Here is a 25,801-nt window from a genome sequence, read left to right on the forward strand (position 1 = left end):
AAGGATTCTATTGCTGTGATAAAATACCATTGCCAGAAAAATTTAAGAAAGAAAAGGTTGACACTTCATCTTACAACTCTCAGATCACACTCCATCACTGACAGAAGTCAAGGCAGGAACTCAAGGTAGGAACCTGAAGACAGGAACTGAAACAGTGTCCATGGAGGTATGCTTTTTACTGGCTTGCTCCTCGTGGCTTGCTCAGCCTGCTTTCTTATACCATCCAGGTCCAGCTATCCAGGAATGGAACCATCTCCACAATGATCTGGGCCTTTTCACAACAATTATCAATCAAGAAAATGCCCTGCAGAAATGACTACAAGCCAATCGGCATTTCCTCCATTAAAATTCCCTCTTCCTGCCTTAATACAAGGAGAGGTGCTTAGTCTTACTACAACTTGATATACCATGTTTTGTTGATACCCATCGGAGGCCTGCCCCTTTCTGAACAGAACTGGGGAAGGAGTAAATGGGGGGGGCAGGAGGGAGGAAATGAGAGGAGACCGGGAGGAGAAATTGCAGTCAGGATGTAAAATAAATAACTTTAATAATAATTTTAAAATTTCCCTCTTCTCAGATATGTTTAGGCTTGTATCAAGTTGACAAATATCAAACAGCAGAGTAAATAAGTAAATGAATAAAAATCAGTAACATGATAGAGAGACTAACATAACAATTCTTAAATCAGCAAAATTTAGTATTTATAAAAATCATATATTTTATTGTATTTATATAAATAAGTATTAATTCTCTTATTACCTGAAAATAGCTCTTAAACTTGGGGAAAAAATAGTAATTCTACTAAGGAATACATCAATTGTCTAAATGCAAACCATTTATTAACTATATTGCTATTAAACATTCAATATATATAAGAAAATATGCAGGGTGCTCAAAATTAACTCAGTAAATATTCCTTTTAAGGAGCCTACAATGAATGGAGAAGTACTTTACTGGATACATATGAATAAGTACTATTTATACAGTTCAGCTTAAAGACATTTCTTAACACAGAACAAAGGGCTTTAAAATTAATTTCTTAAAATATTTATGGTAATTTTAACACTGTTTTCTTCATTTGTTTAAATTTTATAGCCTTTCATTTCTTCCAAATAAACACTGGCACATTAACTTTTTTGTCTACTGACATATCACTCTACCCCATTTTATTTAGTAGATGTATAATGATAGAAAAGCATACATATTAATAACTAAGTTTGCATGAAGGTACACAAATAATTTAAGAGAATTTATTGTTGTAAAAATGAATCAGATGCTTCAGAAAAAAGACACATCTTTAATTTTTGTTCATTCTTCCTTCCTTCCTTTCTTTTTTCACGTCTTTCTTTCTTTCTTTTTTTTTTCTCCCAATACTGGGTCTCACTTTGGAGCACATGCTAGTGACTACATGTGTGACCCACCAAACCTTGCTTGATAGATTCTTTTCTGTAATTCACAGAGAGCATCAGTCACTGGTTGTGGTTAAAAAGACTCATTTCTGACCTCTTCTGTCTTATGATAAAAGCAACAGCATGTATGTGACTAATGTAAATGAGATGCTAATTGTAAACGGAGACTGAAAAGCATATGTGTTACTACATGCTCAACACTTACTTTAAATGAGCCTAGTTTAGAAGTTAAGAGAGAAAAACGAAGCATCTAATGCAGATTGGAAGTTTCAGTTCTCTGTAAGAAATTGTGTGTTGTGTTACCTTTAATTGCATTCAGGAACTCTGTAGTTCCGTTTTGTTTTTAAAACACTAAAAAATCAAATCCTACACGTCCCCTTATCCAAGGAAATCTTACACTAAGCTATATTCCTTGGTATCTGTGCAAAATTCTTAAGTTTTATATTATCCATTGACAAGAAAGTATATACATGATGGCTACACGTTTTTCTGGTGTGTGTGTGTGTGTGTGTGTGTGTGTGTGTGTGTGTGTGTGTGTGTGTGTTTTCTGAGACAGGGTTCCTCTGTGTAACAGCCATGGCTATTGGAACTCACTTTGTAAACTTGAACTTACTGAAATCCACCTGCCTCTGCCTCCTCAATGCTGGAATTAAGGGCATGTGCCATCACCGCCCTACCTCTTTTTATCACTTTAACTTGATACAGCAAAAAAAAAAAAATTATTTTTAAAATGAAGTACTACAGAGTTCAGTAAAATCTGTCTTTTGTTTTTGTTTTTGTTTTTCAAGACAGGGTTTCTCTGTGTAGTTTTTGCTTCCTGTCCTGGATCTTGCTCTGTAGACCAGGCTAGCCTCGAACTCACAGAGATCCACCTGCCTCTGCCTCTGAGTACTGGGATTAAAGGCGTGTGCCACTGCTGCCTGGCAAAATTTGTCATTTTTACATACAATGAATTTGAATTAACTTGTGTTCAAGTTCTGAAAATATCATTATTCCTCTTCTATCAGTTTTCTCTGAAAACAACAATCAGGTATCAGTTACGAATTAAGATCCTTTTATCTTTTGCCAAAATCACACATAAAACTATGGTTAAAGAAAACAGCTTATAATTTTCAACTTTTATAACAAATGTGAAGCACATTCTAAGTAAGACAAAGACTATATTATAATCGAGGTGTAATAACACTGAAGCTGTGTGTGTTTTATATGTGTGTGTGTGTGTGTGTGTGTGTGTGTATAACATTCCTGCCTTTCTATATACCACAGTAATACATGTATTTTAAATGCTATTGATATAAATTCTAAAATAAAATAAATTTTGTTTTTTATAGAAGACCTTATATCAGAACTTCTGACCAAGTGGACTAAAGACATTTATTTTTCAGACTGTCTAAAACAACTGAAAGGGTCCAAAGGAAAAAAAAAATAAAAGTTTGCTACTCAAGTTTACTAATTAAAAAAAGGGGATTTCAAGGGTGGCAAAGATGGCTCAGTGGTTAAGAGAACTTGCTGCTTTTCCAGAGGACTGCAGTACCACAGGGTGGCTCACAACCAAGTATAATTCCAGTACCCAGAGATCGGATGACCTCTGACTTCTGTGGGCACTGCATTCACATGATGTACATACAAATATGAGGGCAAAAATTCATACATATAAACTAAATAAATACAGGAAAGTTTTTTAAAAAGTGATCTCAGAGACTGGGAATGAAGAGGTGAAAAACAACAACTACTCTATTTTAAACTCTTCACAGACTGTCAGAGGGCACAGGGGAAGGCCAGCTAGAGCATCATTGACTTCTTTGAGAAAACCAAATAAAAGGAAACCACATTTAAGTGTTATTCTAAATCCTATGACAAATTCCTCAAAACTCCCCTACTAAGACACCTCACTGGGCCATTGATTTTATCAGGAGTACGTAAAGCACATCTTGGTGATTAGTAGATAATAAGCTTTGGTCAAGGAAGCCCCAAGCAGAAAGCTGAGGAGATTTCATTGCCATATTCATTCAGTCTAGGGGGGAAATAAGAACAAAATTTACAGTGTTTCCCAATACTTTTTAAAACTAGGATTTCTGATTGCATATAAGAATGGTAATTCGCCGGGCGGTGGTGGCGCACGCCTTTAATCCCAGCACTCGGGAGGCAGAGGCAGGCGGATCTCTGTGAGTTCGAGGCCAGCCTGGGCTACCAAGTGAGTTCCAGAAAAGGCGCAAAGCTACTCAGAGAAACCCTGTCTCGAAAAACCAAAAAAAAAAAAAAGAATGGTAATTCTGTTGCTTCTACTTAACAACCTATTAATTCTTAATACCCAGATGATTAATAACATTTATCTTATGTATTTTATGTTCTTTAGTGTATATAATGTTTGATCAACAATGAATGTAAATTTAATTCAGTTAAAACTCAAGGTTTCATTTGAAATTAACATATAAAAAAATAAAAAATTTACACATTGCACTTATAAGTCTTTGAAACTGCCATCCAAACAACACAAAATCTCTCTACTGAAGTATGTTTCTAACCCTTAGAAAATCCTGAAAATATAGATAGTGTTGCGGGCACAAGGTTCTTGTGCTCACAGATAAGCACTAGGGAAACCAGGAAAGTTAAATATGCAGGATTGTCTCTTGACGTAAGATGTACACCCATTTTCCACCTGGAAAGCTGGAAATGGATGTAGTTAGTAGCCTGGTGATCTGTACTACCTGTAGGGCCAGGCCACACCTGAATCCCCTATACTAATATGTTTGTTCATCCCAGACTCTTCCTCCCTAGACTTTTATCTTGAGCACTGTCTCTCAGTCAATAAAACCTATCCTTACAGGAGATGTCACTTGTACTTTACAACAGCCTAGGTAACCTCCGTGCTAACTTTAGACCAGGCCACTCCTTACTCCCATAGACCTTTATGTTTATCTCAGTCATTCTCCCTGGCCCTTCCTAATGTTGTGACCCTTTAAAACAGTTCCTCATGCTGTGGTGACCCCCAACTATATTTTCATTGTTACTCTATAACTGTAATTTTGTTGTTATGAATCATAATGAAAATATTTTTAGAGGTTTGTCAAAGAGGTCATGACTCACAGGTTGAGACTCACTTTCCTAGACCCTTATTTTGAGCATTGTTTCTGTTATGGAAGGCGCCATATGTACTTTGTAAAGAGTTTCAATGTAAACATATCTTAAGCTTCATTTTATACACGGGATTGAGCTAATTATCATCAGAAAACTGTTTTCCAAAACTGTGCTGTGTTTGAGTATAGCTAAAATAAACTGCCTGGTGTCAGACTCTAGAAGTTTGAACCAACACCAGCTATTGAGTTGTGTTTAACTGGATTTCCTTCTTGCCTCATGCAGATTGACACTACTGGCCATGACATCTGCAGGGACTCCCACGGGCTAGTAACAAACTCAATAATTCAATACCTTTTCCATGTAATTGAGCATAACAGTAAAACCACCATGCATTTTCTTGACAATTTCATGGGATCAATACTTAATTTTTTTTCTGTAAACTTTAACTTAACCTTATGGCTTTTTTCCCCTTTCTTAAATTACAAACTTTCATATTTAGAATTAAGTAGTTAATGGTTTACTTGTGGGATATACAAATTGCCAGCATCTAATCTTGTACTTTGAATTCATAATACAGTAATGTAGCACAGGAACTTTAACACTCGAATATGGCAGTAGCTGATGCAGTAAATGAAATGATTAATTGGTAAGGCAAAACACATTGCTTAGATAAACTGGACAAAGGGATAATTCCTGTCATCAATCAGATAAGTAGGATTTCTTTATGCTCATCATAAGGACAGACAATTTTAAATGAACAAACTGTTTACTGCAGTAATTTTCAGAACAAGTTTGACTACAAGGAAGCAAAAGTGGACAAAGAGGAATTGCAGATAAGAGTACTATATAGAATATTTTTATTACCCAAGAAAGAGCCCACATTTTCTTTCTAGTAATTTCCTTCCCCTAAATAACTACTAACAGGTTGCTGAAATCATAAATTAGGTTATATAGCCTTCCTGCCCTCCATTCACATCTTTCCAGGCTTACACTAAGTCTTGTACCAGGCTGCTTGCAGTGACCCCTCCTCAGATCCCACCTCCATTTTCTGGGAGCTCCACCTCTTGAATGACACCAATATTCCTCAAACAATTCTGCAAAATACAAACTAAGGGACATTTCTTAATTCTTTTTACAAAGTCATTATTATTCTAGTACCAAAACTTCACAAAGATCCAACAACAAAAATGATTCCTTTTAAACATAGATTCAAAATTTCCCCCCAAAAAGATTACCCACCATGATCAAGTTGGGTTCATTCCAGAGATACTTGGATAGTTCAACATGTTTAATCAATAAATGCAACCCACCACATAAACAGACTGAAAGACAAAAAACCCTTGATCATCTCATTGGATGGAAAAAAGACACTGACAAAATCCAATATCCCTTCATGAGAAAAGTTTCAGAGAGCCTAGGGATACGAGGGGCATGCCTCTACATAATAAAGGCAATTTTCAACAAGCCCACAGCCAACATCAACCTAAATGTAGAGAAAATCAAAGCATTTCCACTAAAATCAGGAACAAGACAAGGATGTCCAATATCTCCATACTTAATATAGTACTTGAAGTTCTAGCTAGAGCATTAAGACAACTGAATGAGGTCAAGGGGATACAAATAGGAAGGAAGAAGTCAAAGTATCTGTATTTACAGATGGTATGATTTTATACATAAGAGACCCTAAAAAAATCCACTAAGAAACTTCTACAACTGATTAACACTTCAGGAAAAGAAGCAGAATATAAAATTAACACTCAAAAACCAGCAGCCTTCTGACAGACAAATGACAAACAGACTGTAAAGGAAACAGAACCTTTCACAATAGCCTCAAAAAAAAAATCTATCATGGGGTAATTGTAGCCACCCAAGTGAAAGACCTGTATAATAATTTTTTATCACACTGAAGAAAACACCAGAAGATAGAAAGAGCTCCCATGTTTATGAATCAGTATAATACTTTGAAAATGGCCATCCAACCAAAAACATTCTACAGATTCAACACAATCCCCATCAAAATCCCAACATAATTCTTCACAAAAATTAAAAACACAATTTTCAGCTTCATATGGAAACAAAAAAAAAAACCTCTGAATAGCTAAAATAATCCTGAATAGTAAAAGAACTACTGGAGGTAGTTCTCCATCTCTAATCTCAAATTAAACTACAGAGCTATAGTAATAAAAACAACATGGCATTGTCAGAAAAGCAGACATGTTGGTAAATGAAATCTAATTGAAGACCCAGGCATAAGTCCACAAACCTATGGACAACTGATTTTTGGGAAAGAAACACACACTGGAAAAAAGACAGCATCTTCAACAAATGGTGCTTGTCAAACAGAACAGCTGCATGCAGAAGAATAAAATAGATCCATCTTTATCACCCTGCACAAAAACTGACCTCCAAACAGATCAAAGACCTCAAAATAAAATCAGATACATTGAACCTGATAGAAGCGAAAGTGAGGAATAACCTTAAATACACTGGCACAGGAAAAGACTTTCTGAACAAAACATCAATAGAACAGGCACTGAGAACAACAATCAACAAATGGGAACTCATGAGACTGAGAAGCTTCTATAAAGCAAAGGACACCATCATTTGGACAAAGCAGCAGCACACAAAATGATAGAAGATCCTTAATAATTATACATCCAAGAGAGGGCTACTATCCAAAATATATAAAGAACTCAAAAAACTAGATATCAAGAAAACAAATAATCCAATTAAAAGTGGATTACAGATCTAAACAGAATTCTTAACAGAGGAAGTTTAAATGGCCGAGAAACTTTTAAAGAAATGTTCAACATTCTTAGCCATCAGGAAAATGCAAATCAAAATTACTTTGAGATTTTATCTTAAACCTGTCAGAATGGCTAAGATCAATAAAACAACTCATGACAGCTCATGCTGGCATGAATGTGAAGCAAGGGAAACACTCATCCACTGCTGGTAGGAGTACAAACTCGTACAGTCACCACAGAAATCATTGTGGGGGTTCCTCAGAAAGATGGGAATCAATCTACCTCAAGATTCACTCTTGGGCATATACCCAAAGAATGCTTCATTACACAAGTACACTTGCTCAACCATGTTCACTGCTGCTCTATTCATAATAGTCAGAAGCTGGAAACAGCCTAGATGTCAAGCAACTGATAAGAATGGATAATGAAAATGTGATATATTTACAGAGCAGAATATTAATAAGCTATTATGAAAAATATAAAATTTGCAGGTAAATGGAATCATTTGGAGTAAGGTAACACAGAACTCCCTACAAAACCAAATATTGTATGTTTTCTCTATCATGTGGATATTAGCTTCGGAGCCTATGATGATAGGCATGCTACAATCTGTGTATCTGCTGAGGTTAAATACCTAGTAAGGGACTATTGGGAGAGGAGGTTCTCACAAGGACTGTAAAATAGAATATATTGTTATGGGCAGACAAAGCAGAACCTTGAATAGGCACACTAAAAAGGGAGGGGGCGGGAGAGAATGGTAAAGGAGGGAATATGGAGAGGGACAACTAATACTAAAGACCATTTGAAACTCACTACTGTAAAAACTTCCTAAAATACATACATATATAAAAGGAATCCAAATAGAGTCACCAAATAATACAGAAGATAATGTCACAACAAGATATTTTATGTCACCAAGTAAAACTTCCAGTACCAGGAATGGGCTACATTTTATTGAATCATTGGACAAAGGGGGTCTCATGGAAACTCCAAACACCACAGACTATTGCCAAGGCTATCAGTCAATCTCCACAACTTGATGGTAAGGCCAACTGCAAAAGACAACAATTATATACGTTATTAAACACAGAGAAGTTGAGCTGATGCCTAAATAGAAGTGTTACCCCTGTTGACTAGAGTTCATGGTATTAGAAGATACTCTGCATACTACTGGAGGAGAAAGGTAATCCTCACTATCTCCCAGCTACAAACCCTGTGGCCTACAACAGTGACCTGCCTGAAAGATACACTGGTGATTAGTAGCATAAATGTTATGGGAGTAACTAACCACTTTCTGATTGGATTAAGGCCCAGTCCCTGAGCTGGAGGAACCCATACCTGACACTGATGAGATTCATACTCACAAGACCCAGAGACTAGGAAGATCATAGGTCTAGGAGAAAACCTAATACTATTATTCTACTAAAGGAATATAGCAATAAAATGATCTAATGACATACCATATACCCATAGTTCAGTGCCTTGCTCAGCCATCATCTGAGAAGCTTCTTCTTGCAGTGGATGAGAATTGACACAAAGACCCACATCTGATAATGTCCAGAGAATGAGACACTCCTGAACTCGGTCCTAAATGGGATATCATCATCAAACCCCTCCCATGAGTGCTCAGGGAGTAATGCAGAAGAGAAGGTGGAAAGACTGTAAAGGCCAGAGGTGATGGATGACTCCAGAGAAATGGTCTTCTGGACACAACAGGACTGACATGCACTAAAACTCACAGAAACTGCAGCAGCTTGCACAAGACATGAACAGATTCAAGCCCAGATGGGGTCCTTGTACTGAGATGGTGATATGGACATGGGAACCCACCCCTAACCAAGAAGCTATCGGCATTTGATACCCACCAGCAAAGGAAAAATCAGTTTTCTCCAATGGTGTGTCTGCTGAAAATATCAACATTTCAAGACAGACCTCATGCCCAGGAGTAGCTGGCCAACACAATAGTACTTTTGTGGATGTTTTCTATCACTTTGTTTTGTTAGGATTTTTTTTGTCTTATTGGCCTTTTGCTCATTTGGTTTTCATTGAGCTTTCGTGGGTCGAACACTAGAGCATTTCTTAGGATTTTGTTTCTTGCTCTTTTTTTGAAAGAGAAAAATAACAATGTTGGATAGAGAGGTAGGGAAGAACTGGGAGGACTTGAGGCAAGGAAAAAATGATCAAAATACACTGTATGAAAAAACTTTTAATTAAAATGGATTATATATTAGCATTCCACAATTCATCCAGATTTAGGGGGCTTTTGAGTGAGACTGTAAATCTGTGAGCTCTATCAGTGTATGAGTAGGTGTTGGCATCAAGGAAATGAAAGATTCCTGATCAGTTTGTATGGTGATATTTTATCTGTGTCCTCCAATAAAGTTTATCTGAGGATCAGAGGAAAAAGCTAGCCACGTTCTTACCATTTGGAGATCCTATGCCAAAGAGATCTACTTCCTGTATACCCACGCCTATATGCCTTTCTGTTCTGCATCTCATTTCCTCTCTCTGTCCAGCTTTATCACTTTCTCTTCCTGCGCAGCTGTCACTTCCTGTCAGTCTGTCTGTACAGACCTCTAGACCTGTATGGTTAACTAGTGTTGGAATTCAAGGCTTGTGCCACCACGCTTGGCTCTGTTCCCAGTGTGGCCTTGAACTCTCAGAGATCCAGACTGATCTCTGCCTCCCGAGTGATAGGATTAAAGGCATGTACTACCACTGCTTGACTTCTATGTTTAAAATGGTGGCTGGCTTTTTCCTCTGATCCTCAGATAAACTTTATTAGGGTGCACAATATTTTAGAGGACACATTACATCACCACATTTCCCCTTTTTAGTCTAAAATAAAAAATTGTAACTAATATAGGAAAAACTATATACAATAAACTTTATTGGGGGACACAGATAAAATATCACCACAGTTTTATATTTTTGGGGTGTGTATGCATGTTTGCAATGTATATGAGTGTATGTTGCAGGTGGGTTGGATGCATGTGCGTAGATGCCAGAGGCTGATGTTGATGTATTCAAGACAGCTCTCTATTTTATTTACTGAGGCAGGGTTTATTGATGAACCCAACATCTATTAATTTGGTTAGGTTAGCCAGTGAGCCTGCCCCAGGATTCCCTGTCTCTTCAAGCAGTGGGATTACAGCATGGCTACAATCCCACCTCTTTTTTAATGCAGGTGCTGGAGATCCTAACTCTGGTCTTCATGTTTGAGTAGCCAGTTTTTTCCCCCACTGATCCCTCTCCTCTGTCAGGGCCTAAGACAAAGCCCTATACTTGCTTTTGTGCCCTGATCATGGGTAATTGAAGTTTTGTTCTACAGTCTACCTCTGAAGCTTGGGGGAGGGGGTAAGGACTACAATCAGCCATCAGCTCACTCACAGATCAAGTAGCTTAGTCCACAAGTATTTGCCTGTCAATAAAATTCATGGGTCTTTGCTAAACAGCAGGTTTCAATGTAACAAGGCCTTGATTGAATTGTGTTTCAAGTCTAAGATCTGAACTTAATTTTCTCCGCCCCCTCCCCCATGCAGAAGACTTATCTCTCCTTGTTGGACTGTTTATTGTTGGGGAAAGAAGTGACAGAGGCAACTCACTCACTCTTGCTATCTTCAGTCTCTTTGAATTGTTACACTAAAACTAAGCACGATGCTCTCTCACCTGATGTCCTTAGCTCCTGTGAATTTTGTTAAATTCGTAAACAGGTGCTACTTGTCCTGTCTGTGAAGAGATGGTTGCAGGAGGAGCTTACTAAACCACTTTCTTGTTTCACATCCCTATTTGCTAATTGTTTCACCTATTTACATGATTTATGCTAAAAACCTAAGATATTATACATCTTTGATGGTATGTTTCTTGTTCACAGAGGAGGTATGTCTGCTAAACCTAGTTACTAAAGAATTTAAGCATCACCTAATGCTTTTGGGCTGAATTCTAAAAGAATACCTAATGAAAAGTTAGCTATTTAATCTCAGGAATGGAGAGGGGAAAAAAGATGTCTTTTAAAAAAGCCCAATTATGTTTTGGGGTTTGTAACTTTAGCATACTGTGGCACCAACTGTGGAATGTCATATTAGACTATATCATTACAATATACACACTATAGATCAGCATGTTATCCATCAAGCAGGGGGAAAAGTAAGTGACACTGATGAGATCTTACAGTTAGAGGTGTTACTTATAAGAAAGCTCTAAAAGGTTTTTTAGAATTAGCAAAATCATGGTAGCAAAGTGAAAACTCAGTGATATTTAATGCTGCTGCTAGAAAAAAATCAAGATTAATACTAAATTAAATTTGTCTACAGTGAAAACAAAAACTCTCCTATTTTATATAATAAAGACTTCAAAGATGCTCTAAAATTGAAATTTTATAAATAATCCATTAAAGATGTTAACTACATTTTAACCTTTATGAAAATGTCCAGCTTTATAGGAAATAACCACTTCAGAAGCCACTGTTTACATTCTGTTGACTGGAATTTTTAAGAAATTCATTTCACCATAGCAACCTCTCTTAACACCAGCAGATAAGCACAGTCTATATTTAGAAATGATTGCTTTCCAGACAGCAATCCTGTCTTTCCTTCGTATTTAATGTCATGATCCAAGGGACCAAAATATCATTAATCAGTGAAGCTACCGTGTGATGACAAGTATACTGGGGGAATAAGGCAGTGCTCTAGAAATACCAAAAGAACAAACTTTCCACCCCAACTAGTAAAAGTTGTGAACATATAAGCAAATACCATTTTTCATGTTTAAGAAATGTATATACAGATACAACTATATTGGCTAACTTTTGTTCTTAAACATAAACTTTTCATTACTAATCACTTGTGATTTATATATCAAAGTATACATCCATTAATAGGATGTTGTTTCTTGATCACTAATGATCTACAACATCAAATATATTTCTATTAGCATGATGTTGCTTGGTTTTTAATCATCCCAAGCTGGTATCTATATTTGAATTATAATCTTTACAAGTATAAATCTTTTTATGTGAGGAATATAAGGAGCATTATACAAAACAAGGAAAAATGAATTTATTAAAATGCATGGTTACAAAATTACTATGACTTTATTTGTATTTTAATCTTGGTAATGACAATAAAGAGAATTTATGAGTTAGCTAAGATGGTCTTATACTGTGTTTTGAGTATCACAGTTATAGTAGTCAAAAATAGTAGACACTTTAAACACAATTTCTAGCAGAATCATTTTAAAGTCAATACTGAAGACAAGACGTGAAGAATTAGTGAACTTTAATTCAAATATCAGGAAACTCCTCAAGCTGTTGGATAATTACTGCATACTAAGAAGGATAGTAACTATCAAACACAAAATCATAAGTGTTGGCAAAGATGGAAGCTAAGCTGCTTTTGGTTTTTAATCTTGTCTCTGTGTGGGGTGACATCCATATTGGGGAGACTAGCATATATTGCTAGTGAAAATGTAAAATAATACAGCTGCTCTAGAAACAGTATTGTGTCTTCAAAAGTTAAAACAGAATACAATGTAATCCAGCAATTCCACTCCTGGGGATATATCTAACTGAGGTAATTCTCCCATCATTTGAGCAATTCTTTCTTAGTGTTAAACAACAAATATCTGGTAGAGTAAGTAATGAGTTTTTGAAAATACTTGGAAATTAAATGAACCTCACCACAAATGCCACACCCAACACTCAAACAACAGCAGAGTGAATAGTACCAACACTTTTCTATAGGTCTTTTGAGTCTTAAACAGCTTTTAACATTTGTAATTGAGTCTAATTTCAAATAATCTAGCTAGATAGAAATAAGCAATAAGAAATCTACAACATGGGGCTGAAGAGACGGCTCAGCAGTTAAGAGCACTGGCAGCTCTAAAACACGGTGGCTCACAACCATCTGTAACTTCAGTACCATTGCATATGACACCCTTTTCTGACCTCTGCAGGTACTGTACACACATGGTGCACAGACATACACGCAGGCAAAACCTCATAAGCTAGAAACAAACAAACAAGTAAATGTTTTTGAGGATTTATAAAAAAATTCAAAACACAAATGTGGTGACTTTTTGTCTCACCAATAGCACACACTTAAAACTGTTTTGAAAGTAAACAGAATTAAGCTCTATAAAGAATGCAGCTGGCTGGGCAGTGGTGGTACACACCTTTAATCCCAGTACTCGGGAGACAGAGGCAGGCGAATCTCTGTTATTATGAGGTCAGCCTGATCTACAGAGTGAATTCCAGGACAGCCAGGACTGTTACATATCTTGTCTCAAACAAAACAAAACAAAACAAAACAAAAAAGAATGCAACTGACTATAACTTTAATACTTATATCATAGCCATCTCTTGGGAAGAAACAGTTTAATTTTTGTAACTTAAACAACATGCATTACTCTACTTAAAGAGAAAAAAGCTTAAATTATATCATGAGAAGAATAATTTCTTATATGATTGAAAATTATGTACATACAGATTTGTTATTAATACAGATATAACTTAAGACTTTTCGCTACATTGAGATACAAAACAAAGAAGGTCTTATAATATAACTGAAATTGCCATACTATACACATGCAGAGGATACAACCTTTTAATTTTTATCAGAAATAGAAAATAAGCTATTAAAGGGTTATTTATTTCAAAATTTAGTATGCATACAAATTGGCAACTCAAACAGCCACATTAGCCAGTTAAAATGAGCTGTCAAAGTCTACTTGGTTTTGTACTTAACATGTACAAGATAGAGATAGACAAAAATCACCCAGGGGAAAAAAAAAGATTATTATATCTCCCCTCATCTCAATTTTGACACAAGTCAAATTTGGCTTCCATTATTACAAGTTAGTAAAAAGACAAAATTATCCTACACGATTTGTGACTTTTTCATATTTCTTTTCTACTATGGCAATCCTCCTTGATCACGTTCAAATAATAGCTTATCCAGTTCATTGCATTCCACTAATTTGTTAATAGTGAAATGGATGTAAAATTGTGGGACACATATTATATATGTCTTGATAATCTATCACATAGATTTATAGTATGAAATAGTCTCTGGGGTCTGCCTTTTTGAACTTATTTTTCAATAAATATAAAATTTAAAAACTTGAGGAAACTATTAAATAGTAATAATATACTAGAATATATGCTTATAAGGAATGGAATTGACCTGAGGAGCAAACAACAAAAGAAACAATTTAAAGAACAAGGAGGAATATGGTAGCACATGCTAGTGATCCATGACACTGGGGGGCAGAGGCAGGAGGATCACGACTTATAGGCCAGCCAAGGCTGAGTTCTAAGCCAGGCTGGGCTGAGACGATGTCTCAACAAACAAAAAAATAAAAAATACTGAAAGCTACAAAACTCCAAACTTTCTAAGGTGTGCAGTTTTCTGATATGGAACATTAAATATGGTCTAATACAGTTAAGTATATGTAGTTATTACAAATGCTTTATATTTCTAATTTTAAGAGTAATTATTGCAAATAAGATTTTTCAAAGAAACTTAAAATTGATGTAAGCAAATTTATTCTCATCTCCCCAAACAAATCAATTAGAAAGTAATTTGTCAGGTGGTGGCGGCGCACACCTTTAATCCCAGCAGTCGGGAGGCAGAGCCAGGTGGATCTCTGTGAGTTCGAGGCCAGCCTGGTCTACAGTGAGTTCCAGGACAGGCACCAAAGCTACACAGAGAAACCCTGTCTCAAACAAAACAAAATAACAACAAAAAACAAAAACAAAAACAAAAAAGAAGCCCCCCCCAAAAGAAAGTAATTCCTTTGACCACTATCTACTGCCACACTGCTGTCACCAGCTACTAGTGCTAATGAAGTCAATCTTTCATGGTAACAACCACCTCTTCTAATGGTTTTCCCTTTTATAAAAAGAAACTTCTGTCAGACTTAACTAAATGTAACAAATTCTCAGAAAAAAAGTTTAAAATTAACTGTTAAAACTATTTTTAAGTTAATGTAAAAATAAAGTTTTAAATTATACTTAGTGATAAAAACAAATACTCACAATGAAGGATCTTGGACAAGATCTTTAAGATTTATCCCACTGCGGTCTTCTGCAAGATTTCTGAAGCAGCTATCACTCACTAAACAAGAAAAAGGGGAAGAAAAGAAAATTAATTTTTGTTTATATTTCACTATAGTTCGTAGTGCCCAAAAGTAATTTTTAAATGAAATTTATCCTTTCTATTTCTTTTCTAAATATCAGCATTGCCGTTTTTCCCCCCCTGGTAAATTGAGGAAAAAATGTTAATGGTTAACAACAAAGCCAACATTTCAATGACAAGTGGCTAATTAAAACACACTAACCTTATATAAATGCAATATATAAAGCAATTAAAATGTGGAAATTTTCTTTTTACTTCTAGAAGATTAATTTAGTAATACATAGCGGCAAGTTCCTGATCCCACACACCCAAAATAAAAGAGATAAACAGCAGAGATCAAATAAAAGTATAAACTAAAGTAGTGGAATGGTAATAGCTTCTTAGATAATTTCAGTGTGCTGACTGTTTTGATTTCTGGGAATATTTGCCATTAGACTAAGGATCAAAAGAGATTATTTGGGAAAAAGAAAATCACCACAGCTCTTGGTATTTGCAAGCCAGCAGGACAGACAAGAAGCCAGTCCAGTTCAAAACAGCAGAGTTTTGGAGGACAAATGGCTCCTCTCTCATATTAATTTAGAATTAAAGAAAAAGAAATTTTATATCCATGTTTACTGTTCCACCCCATGGGAAATACTTGTAAACAATAAGTTACAGGTATGAGATAGAGCACAAAGTATAAACAATGATCAAGATAAAAAAGAATACAAAACACTACAGATAATACAGAGTTTAAAAAATTTAAGAAAACTAACATGAGGCAAAGAAAAATCCTTAACAGTAGCCTAAAAAGGAAATGTAAACAAAGAATTAAAATCTACCAAAGAAAATTAAATAATTTTAGAAATTATATGTATAATATGAAATTAAGAAACGGGCAGGTTTCATATCCAACTCCATATAGCAAAATCTAAGATTACTGAACTTAAAAAAATCAGCTGACAAATGTCTGAAATAAAAAAGAACAGAACATAAGTTATATAGGAATCAACAGTGATACAAATAAACAGGAGAGAATGGAAGAGAAAACAATACTTTAAAGAAGAATTAAACTTCTGAAGCTAGGCTGCAGTGGCGCACACCTTTAATCCCAGCACTCGGGAGTCAGAGACAGGCAGATCTTTGTGAGTTCGAGGACAGTCTGGTCTACAGATCGAGATCCAGGACAGGCACCAAAACTACACAGAGAAACCCTGTCTGGAAAAACCAAAACCAAACAAACAAAAAATGATCTAAGAAATATAGAAGTGAGAGTTAGTAGAAATATGGTCAGAGAGGTTTTCAGTTTAGTTATTTGGGGAACTTAAATAATAACAATAATTATTATTGTTATTGGTTTTTCAAGACAAAGTTTTTCCCCTGGAAGTCTGGTATCTAGGTGATAATAGAAGACTGATACAGTGAGAGAGTAAGCAGTCAGAGATTTAACGTGTATCACACAGAAAAACTTTGTCCTCGAACTAGGGGAAAATCACATCTTTAGAGCAAAGCCAGATAATAATGAAAACATTCCATTTTAATTTAGTTGCTCAGCACAAGATAAATTTAACCAAATGAGCATTTTATTAGAAGAAGGTATATCAAAGGCAATTATAGGGGATCTTACAATAAAACTATAAACAAATAGGAAAAATATCAATAATTAGGAGCACATTACCTCTAGAGAAAAACAGAAAAAGACTGCACAAAGAACTTGAGCTTCTTTTTAAAAAATTTAGCTATCAAAATCTTAGCAAATGCACAAATGACAGTTATCACATAGTTAATACTTTAATTCCAATGTACTAAGTCTCAGTCAAACTTCAGTGCAATGCTGTTGAGGACATAACTACTTTGGAGAATAATGTTACAAAGCTAGTAAAATGGAGAATAAAAGTTTGTTCACCAACAACTGTATACATAAATACATATCCCAAGGAAATTTTTCACATAGGCATAACTTTTTGAAGAATCGTTTATAATAGTGCAAAATTAGGACTACCAATATTATAATTAATTAATTATTCTTTTTTTTTTTTTGTTTTTCGAGACAGGGTTTCTTTCTGTGTAGTTTTGCGCCTTTCCTGGATCTCGCTCTGTAGACCAGGCTGGCCTCAAATTCACAGAGATACACCTGCCTCTGCCTCCTGAGTGCTGGAATTAAAGGCGTGTGCCACCACCGCCTGGCCTTAATTATTCTGAAGGCAGGCTGTAGTGGCATATGAAATTCTAGTACCCAAGAGAAAGAAGCAGGAAGGAGGAGGACTGGAACTCAAGGCCATCTGATGTTATATATACAACAAGTATCAGGCCAGCCTAAGGTATATAGTAAAACCTATATTTAAAAAAAAAAAATCAAACAAATAAATACTAATGCAATTAAATATCTGTTGGGAGTTTAAATGAAGAATTAGACCTATCAATGTGGATGAGTCACATAAATAATGTTGATAGAAACAGGCTTTTGTACAAAATAATTCAAACACATAATATATATCTTACTTCTTTTCTTTTTTAAGAAGCTACAATATAATTACATCATTTACCTCCATTCCATCCCCTTTTCTTCCTCCAATTCCTTCCATGTCCCTTTTTCCTCAGCTGCCTTTCAAATCCCTGGCCTCTTTTTCTTTAACCGTTACTGTTACATAAATATAAATGCATAAATATATAAATACAACCTGATGAGTCCATTTAGTGTTTAAATTTAAAAGGCAAAGTAAGACTACATTTATTATAAATTAAAGTACAAAAGTATAATAAATAAGAATGAAAAAGAAAAACACCAACTTTGGAAGAAAGGATAGTATGATGAATGATATTCTAATTTCATTTCTGCTATGATGAAATATTCTAACAAAAAGCAACTTAAGGGCAAAAGGGTTTGTTTTAGTTTACAGTTCCAGGTTACAGTCCATCACAGCAGCGAGTCAAAGGGGCAAGACCTTGAAATAACTAGTTATACTCACATCTACAGTAAAAGGCAAAGAGACTGGATGTATGTGTCACTTGTGCTCAGTTCAGTTTCTCCACTCTTACAGAGTTCAATACCCCTTGATTGGGAATGGTGCCACTCACAGTGGACTGGGTCTTCTTCCATCCGTTAACTTCAGACAATCTGTAGCAGATGTGCCCACAGGCCAAACCAATGTAGGCAAACTATAGACAATCCCTCACATTGTCATTCATTTCCCAAGAGATTCTAGGTTGTGTAAAGTTGACAAAGTTAACTGGTAAAGGTAAGTATTTATAATATTCTATTTATTTTGTTCAGTGGGGGTTCCCTGAGTATTCATTAGAATAAAACACATTTAAGGTAAGATTAATATGCTCCCTATTCCTATAAAGAAGATTCTATGTAAAATACAGATCATACTGACTTCAACATTGACATATGGGTATTTCTAATAAAGCATAGCTCTGGTTTTCAAAAATTAAAATCTAACTGGTAACTACACTGTTTCCTTAATTTGTGAGATTCCAATTTTTTAACCTACACTGTAAGTTATTAATCTTCCAAAACACTAATATCTCTAATATACAAGTCAAATTTAATTACAAGTACATCAAATTGAACTGCCTATCACTAAGCCCACATATTAACACAAAATTTGAAATTTAGCCTTGGGATATGACTTTTTAAAAAAAAGCAAATACATGCTTTCATTTTCATTAACTACCTATAACCAAAAAATAAACTATTAAGTAGTATTATTATATACATTTTTTTAAAAACTCAACAGATTCATGACACCCAATTAATACATGTTTCCTTACTGTTTTTCTTCTTTGGCTATTCAAGACAGGGTTTCTCTATGTAGCCCTGGCTGCTCTGGAACTTACTCTGTAGACCAGGCTGGCCTCGAACTCAGAACTCAGATATCCCCGTCTCTGCCTCTTGAGTGCTGGAACTAAAGGCGTGCACCACCACTGCCTAGCTCCCGTTTTTCTTCAAAAATAACGTATCTTCAAAATACTGGGTTACCTTCTTTGTAATACTTTATCTCAAATGTATATACCATTAGCACTTCTGTTGAACTTTTGTTCTTCAATGCAAACTTTTATTATAATGATAATCATAGCAATATAAGTTTGATTAGTAACTAGATTCTAGTCAGTCTCATCAGAAGACAATCTCTAGGCATCAATATGGTTAGCTTAGAACTTCTTAGTAGCAGGTCCTACATCTTCATAGCTGCAGCCTTGTACAAGGTTGTGTTTGTAAATCTGCTATTCTCACTTTAGTAAGGTTATTATCCATAGTCCTAATTAAAAGAGAATATAATATACTGAAATCCTTGGGGATATTGTCTAAGGCAGGAGTTGACAAACATTTTCTTCTGAAAAGGACAGACATATTAGTGCATATTCTTCCATCCCTCCCAACCTGACACCTTTTAAAAATATATTTTTAATTGAAACAGAATTACATTATTTTCCCCTTAACCCATACTAAACACTCCCTCTTTAACCCCTCCAATGTCTCCATCCTACTCTCAAGTTGATAGTCTCTTTTTCTGATTATTACTGTTAGATATATAGAAATTATATATAATACACACAGAATATATAAATACAACCTTCTGAGTCTGTTTTTGTTCTCTGTGTTTGTGTGTGGGGGGGGGTGGGGGGGGTAGTTTCAGGGCTGACCACTCTATATTGGACTTTTTTAAAAATAAAAATATCAAACTAAAAGAACAAAATCAAGCTTCAGACAGATTGGCACAAAGGCTGTCAGCCAACTCCTGGTAAAGAAGACAGCTTCCAATTCAGCAAACTGTGCTGATCACCCTTAACCAGCTGGTCCTTCAGACTTGTCCTTGCATCTAGTATATGGGTGCCACCCAGTGGACACCATCAGTTTTTCACTTAATCTGAATCATTCATGAAACGTGTTTAAACACTTATGGTGAGCTCTATATATTACATAGAATCAGTCCAAGGGTTTTATTCACAAATTTAAATGAGTAGCAAACATTAAAATCCATCAGTTGAATCTGGATTTTACCCACACCAAAACATTAATCAAACTACCTCACATGCATAGTCAACAATGACAGTAATAACCATAAAATGGCTGCAAGGTTGGGGAACAACAAATAGCATAATGTATAGAGATGGTGTCAATACCAAGAGCAGTGGCTTTTTTCTCTCCCTTTGCTGTTTGCTCCGGATTGGTTACAAGGCCCACAATTGTTCCTCTTTATGTAGTTTCTGACATTTGGAAAGCACACCAGCTCAGGGGACCCACTGAAGTGTTTCCCCTCAGATTTAAGAAATAAGAGGCACACACCTTTAATCCCAGCACTTAGGAGGCAGAATTAGGCAGATCTCTGTGAGTGCCTGGCCAGCCTACATAGTAAGTTCCAGGACAGCCAGGGCTACATAATGAGACCCTCAAAAAAAAAAAAAAAAAAAGGTAAATAAAAGTAAGTAAATAAAATAAAAAAGACTTCAGCACTTTAGTCAGTTCCTCTAGCCCAGCTTTCCCTCCATAAGTGGAATCAGAAAAATGATAGTGACAGTAACTGAATTTATTTCACATCAGAAAAGTTCAAGTTTCTTCTCTCCTTTACGTTTCAATCTGTCCTTTTCTTATTCCACTCTATTCATGCACTCTGACTTTAACTGCATCTAGGGGAATAAAACACATGGGGAACTTAGGAATTTATTAGAAAGGTATAACCATCAAAATAATGCTGTACTTTATAAATTAATTAGGGGGAAAGGAAAATAGAAAACAGAAATAGATCCTCACATACAAAAATTTGTTTTAAGACAATGGTATAAAAGCAATTAAGTAGAAAAGAAATACAGGTCTTCATCATATAGTTTTGGAAAATTAAGCAAGCAGAAAAGAAAAAATGATTTTAATACAAGCCTCAATCTATATGCAAAACAACCCTTAAAATGCATCATAGACCTAAAACTTATAAATGTTCAACTTCTATAAATATACATATCAGAAAATCTTTGAGATTTTTATTTAAGAACTTGGGAATTTCTTAGAATGTACATAATACAATCTTTTGAGGAAAAAATGATGAGAATATAACTGCCCCCCCCCACCAAGTGCTAGGATCAAAGGCATGCGCCACCACTGCCCAGCTGAGACTATAACTTTTTATACTGAAATAGTCACAGATGCACAGAAAGTTTAAAAAAAACAAAAAAACAACTATAGAATTCACTCTGTTTTCACCAGTGGTGAGATATTATTTATCATAATATTAAAGCTAGGAAAAATTGACATTTAATATTTGTACACTATTCTTAGCTAGCATACAAATCTTCCTCAGTTTTCCCCAATATTTTTCATGTCTATATGTGTTGATTTAGTCAGAGGAATGCAATTTTACATCATGTTTAACCACTACCAAGATACTCAACAGTTTCAAATTATAAAACAACCCCAAGCTAAAAATAATCCCCTCATTATTACTTCTCTGTATTCACACCTTCCACCTGTACTATTCCAGTCCCCATGGCAATTACTTATTTGATTTCATTCTTACAGGTTTTTTTTTTTTTTTTAGGGATATACTAATGGAGTTGCATGCTATCTAACTTCTTTTTTTTTTTTTTAAGATATATTTTTTTAAAGATTTATTTATTATGTATACAGTGTTCTGCCTGCACATATCCCTGCAGGCCAGAAGAGGGCACCAGATCTCATTTCAGATGGTTGTGAGCCACCATGTGGTTGCTGGGAATTGAACTCAGGACCTTTGGAAGAACAAGCAGTGCTCTTAACCTCTGAGCCATCTCTCCAGCCCCGCTATCTAACTTCTTGAAGCTAATTTTCCTTATTGTATGTCTACCCTGTCCTTTATATCTGTTATTGTAAAGGTACAATAGTTTCCAAACAAGGGAAGTGGGTAGGTTAACTGAAGATCTTCACCTCTCCCTCAACCATTTCAAAACCAATCACCCAGTCTCATCCCAAGCTCTATAGCAAACCACCAGTTGCAACTCCTTCAATCCAACTCCAGTGAATAACACAGATTTTCCCCTCCAAACATCCCTCCCCCCATTCATGGCTTTATCCTAGGCATCAAACCCAGCAAGCACTCCTTGGAAAACCACAGGCCACCCCTGTCAGAGAAACAGGTAGACAGACCTTCACTCCTCCCTCCATTCCTTCATGTCCAATCCTCCAGTTTCCCCAGATCTGTGGCAGATCACCTGCTGCAGCCTCTCCATACTCTCTACTCCATTCTCAGGGGACTAAGTAGATCCTAGTGGAACACCCTGCTTTCAGCTCTGCTTTCAGCTCCTATGTAGTCTATCCCCATACCTATGTGTCAGTTCCCAATACCTAGAAACACATTTTATATGATACTGCCAGTGACCACACCCATTAGGATTCCAGAAAAGAATCCTACCAGGCAACAGACAGTCACCATACACTCCTAAGAATCAGAGAGGGAAATAGAAACTAAGAAACAAAACACCCATCCAACAAAGACAAAACCAGATATCAATACCTAGAATTACAATCTTCCCAAATCTAAATGCCTCGATGCCAGCATAAAAACACAATCAACAACAGCCAGACAATATGCCTCCACTAGAGCCCAGCAACTCTATCACAGCAGGTCCTGAATATTCCAACATAGCTGAAGCACAAGAAAAAGACCTTAAATAAATCTCTTAAAGAAAGCTATGAAAACACAAACAAACAGTGGAAGGAAATGAATAAAACAGTACAAGAAATGAAAATGGAATGAGAATCAATAAAGAAAACACAAACAGAGGGAAATCTGGAAATGAAAAAATTTAGAAACTCAATTTGTTGGTGTTAGCAAGCCTCACCAACAATACAAGAGATAAAAAAGAGATTCTCAGGCACTGAAGACATTATTGCAGAATTGCTTAACTGTAAAGATGTGTTGCATTTGTTTATGTTTCTGAATATTTGTTTAACTATATAAAGATGTGCTGCATTTGTTTGATTATGTAAAGATGTTTTGCTGTTTTACCTTGCCTGCCTAAGGCACCTGATTGGTCTAATCAAAAGCTGAATGGCCAATAATGACGGAGGAGGTATAGATAGGACTTCTGGGCAGGGAGACTAAGTAGGAAGAGAAATTTAAGCTCAGGGGAAGAAAGAAAAGAGACACCAGGGAGATCCCAGGAGGTCAGCAGAGCAAATACAGAGGAAGCAGGAAAGTAGGACATGGTAAAAAGCACTAAAGCAAAATGTAGATGAATAGAAACGGGTTAAATTAAGTGAAAAGAGCTAGTGGGACAAGCCTAAGCTAAGGCCAAGCATTCATAATTCATAATAAGTCTTCAGGTCTTTATTTGGGAGCTGGTTGGCAGTCCCCCAAAGAATTCCAACTCCAAGACATTAAAAAAAAAAGTGGATACTGTGGTCAAAGAAAAACTTAAATCTTAAGTATTCCAAGCACAAAACATCCAGAAAATCCAGGACACCGTGAAATGACCAAATCTAAGAATAACAGAAATAGAGGAAGAAGAAACTCAACTCAAAGGCACAGAAAATATTTAGAACAAAATCATAGAAGAAAATTTCCCTAACCTAAAGAAGGAAATACCTATCAAGGTACAAGATGCATACAGAACACCAGAGATGGGACCAGTAAAGAAAGTCTCCTAGGCACAAAATAAATAAAATTAGCTAAAGGTACAGAACACAGAAAGTGTATTAAAAGCTGCAAAGCAAAAGGCCAAGTAACATATAAAGGCAGTCCTATTAGAATAATACCTGATTTATCAATGGAAAAGCCTAAAGGGCATGGACAGATGTTCTACAGACTTGAAGAGACCACAGATGCTCAGTATATTATACCCAGCAAAACAATCAATAACCATAGATGGAGAATAAGGCATTCCATGATAAAACTAAATTTAAGCAATATTTATCTACAAATCCAGCCCTAGGGAAGGTGATAGGAGGTAAACTTTGACGTAAAAAGGTTAACTACACTTAAGAAAACAGAAGAAATAGCAACTAAAAGGAGGGAAAACACACATACACTATCACCACCACCAACAACAACAAAATAACAGAAATCAACAAACACTGTTCACTGATATCTCTTAGCATTAATGGTCTCAATTCCTCAGGAAAAAAAAAAGATAGACTAACAAAAAGGATGCAAAAGCAGGATTCATCTTTCTGCTGCATCCAAGAAACACATCTTAACATCAAGGATAGATAATCACTCTGCAGTAAAATAGTGGGAAAAAATGGACCCGAGAAGTAAGCTGGTGTAGCCATTTTAAAATATGACAAAATAGACTTCAAACCAAAACTAATTTGAAGAGATAGGGAAGGAAACAACATCCTCATCAACGGAAAATCACCAAGAAGAGGTTGCAATTCTTAACACCTATGCACCAAACATAATGGCACCCAAGTTTGTAAAAGAAACTACGACAGCTTAAATCACATATTGACCCTTAAACACTGATAGTGACAGACTTCAATACCTTACTCTCACTATAGACAGGTGAGCCAGACAAAAACTAAGCAGAGAAATGCTGGAACTAACAGACAAAAACCAAATGAACCAAACAGATATTTACAGAACATTTCATCCTAACATATAGAATTTAACTTCTCAGCACATAATAAAACTCTCTGCAAAATTGACCATATACTTGTATACTTGTACACAAAGTAAGTCTCAACAGATATAAGAAAACTGAAATAGCACACTTCATCTTATTGAACCATCACAGATTAAACCTGGATATTAACAACAGAAACAACAGAAAGATTACAAACTCATAGAAATTGAACAATTTACTACTGAATGAAAAATACATCAAGATATGAATTAAGAATAAAATTAAAGGCTTTCTGGAATTGAATGAAAATGAATACTCAACATACCAAAATTTATGGAACACAATGAAGGTGGTTCTAAGAGGCAAGTTCATAGCAATGTGCCTACAAAAAAAAAAAAAAAAATGGAGAGATCACACTAATAATTTAACAGCGCACCAGAAAGCTCTGGAATAAAAAGAAGAAATCACACCTCAAAGGTGTAGATAGCAAAACAAATATAATCAGACTCAGGGATGTAAGCAATAAAGCAGAAACAAAAACAAACAGCCAGGCAGTGATTTTAATTGTCTTTGATCCCAGCACTTGGGAGGCAGATCCAGGTGGATCTCTGTGAGTTTGAGGCCAGCCTGGTCTACAAAGTGAGTTCCAGGAAAGCTAGGGCCACACAGAGAAACTCTATCTTGAAAAAACAACAACCAAAAAAAAAAAAGAAAGAAAGAAACAAAAACAAACAATACAAAGAATCAACAAAACAAAGAGTTGGTTCTTTGAAAAAAAAAATCAAACCTTTATCCAAATTAACTAAAAGGCAGAGAGAGAGAGAATATCCAAATCAACAAAATTAGAAACAAAAAAGGGATGTAACAACAAACACCAAAGAAACCCAGAGAATCGAAAGGACATAGTTTATAA

At 35.6% G+C, this 25,801-nt stretch overlaps 1 protein-coding gene across 19 annotated transcripts in view; it reads right to left on the reverse strand.

The window, feature by feature from the left end:
* The window catches only part of Gphn (gephyrin), a 416,329-nt gene that overhangs the window by 317,645 nt on the left and 72,883 nt on the right, over positions 1–25,801 (reverse strand). For all 19 annotated transcript variants that reach the window (XM_052739502.1, XM_052739504.1, XM_052739503.1 and 16 more), the window contains exon 2: positions 15,270–15,348. In XM_052739502.1, coding sequence (XP_052595462.1) covers positions 15,270–15,348 — 79 coding nt within the window. The remainder of the gene's footprint in view (positions 1–15,269; positions 15,349–25,801) is intronic.

This window comes from Peromyscus californicus, unplaced genomic scaffold (genome assembly GCF_007827085.1).
Source record: "Peromyscus californicus insignis strain IS unplaced genomic scaffold, ASM782708v3 Scaffold_15__1_contigs__length_86483966, whole genome shotgun sequence".
Taxonomy (NCBI): Eukaryota; Metazoa; Chordata; class Mammalia; order Rodentia; family Cricetidae; genus Peromyscus; species Peromyscus californicus.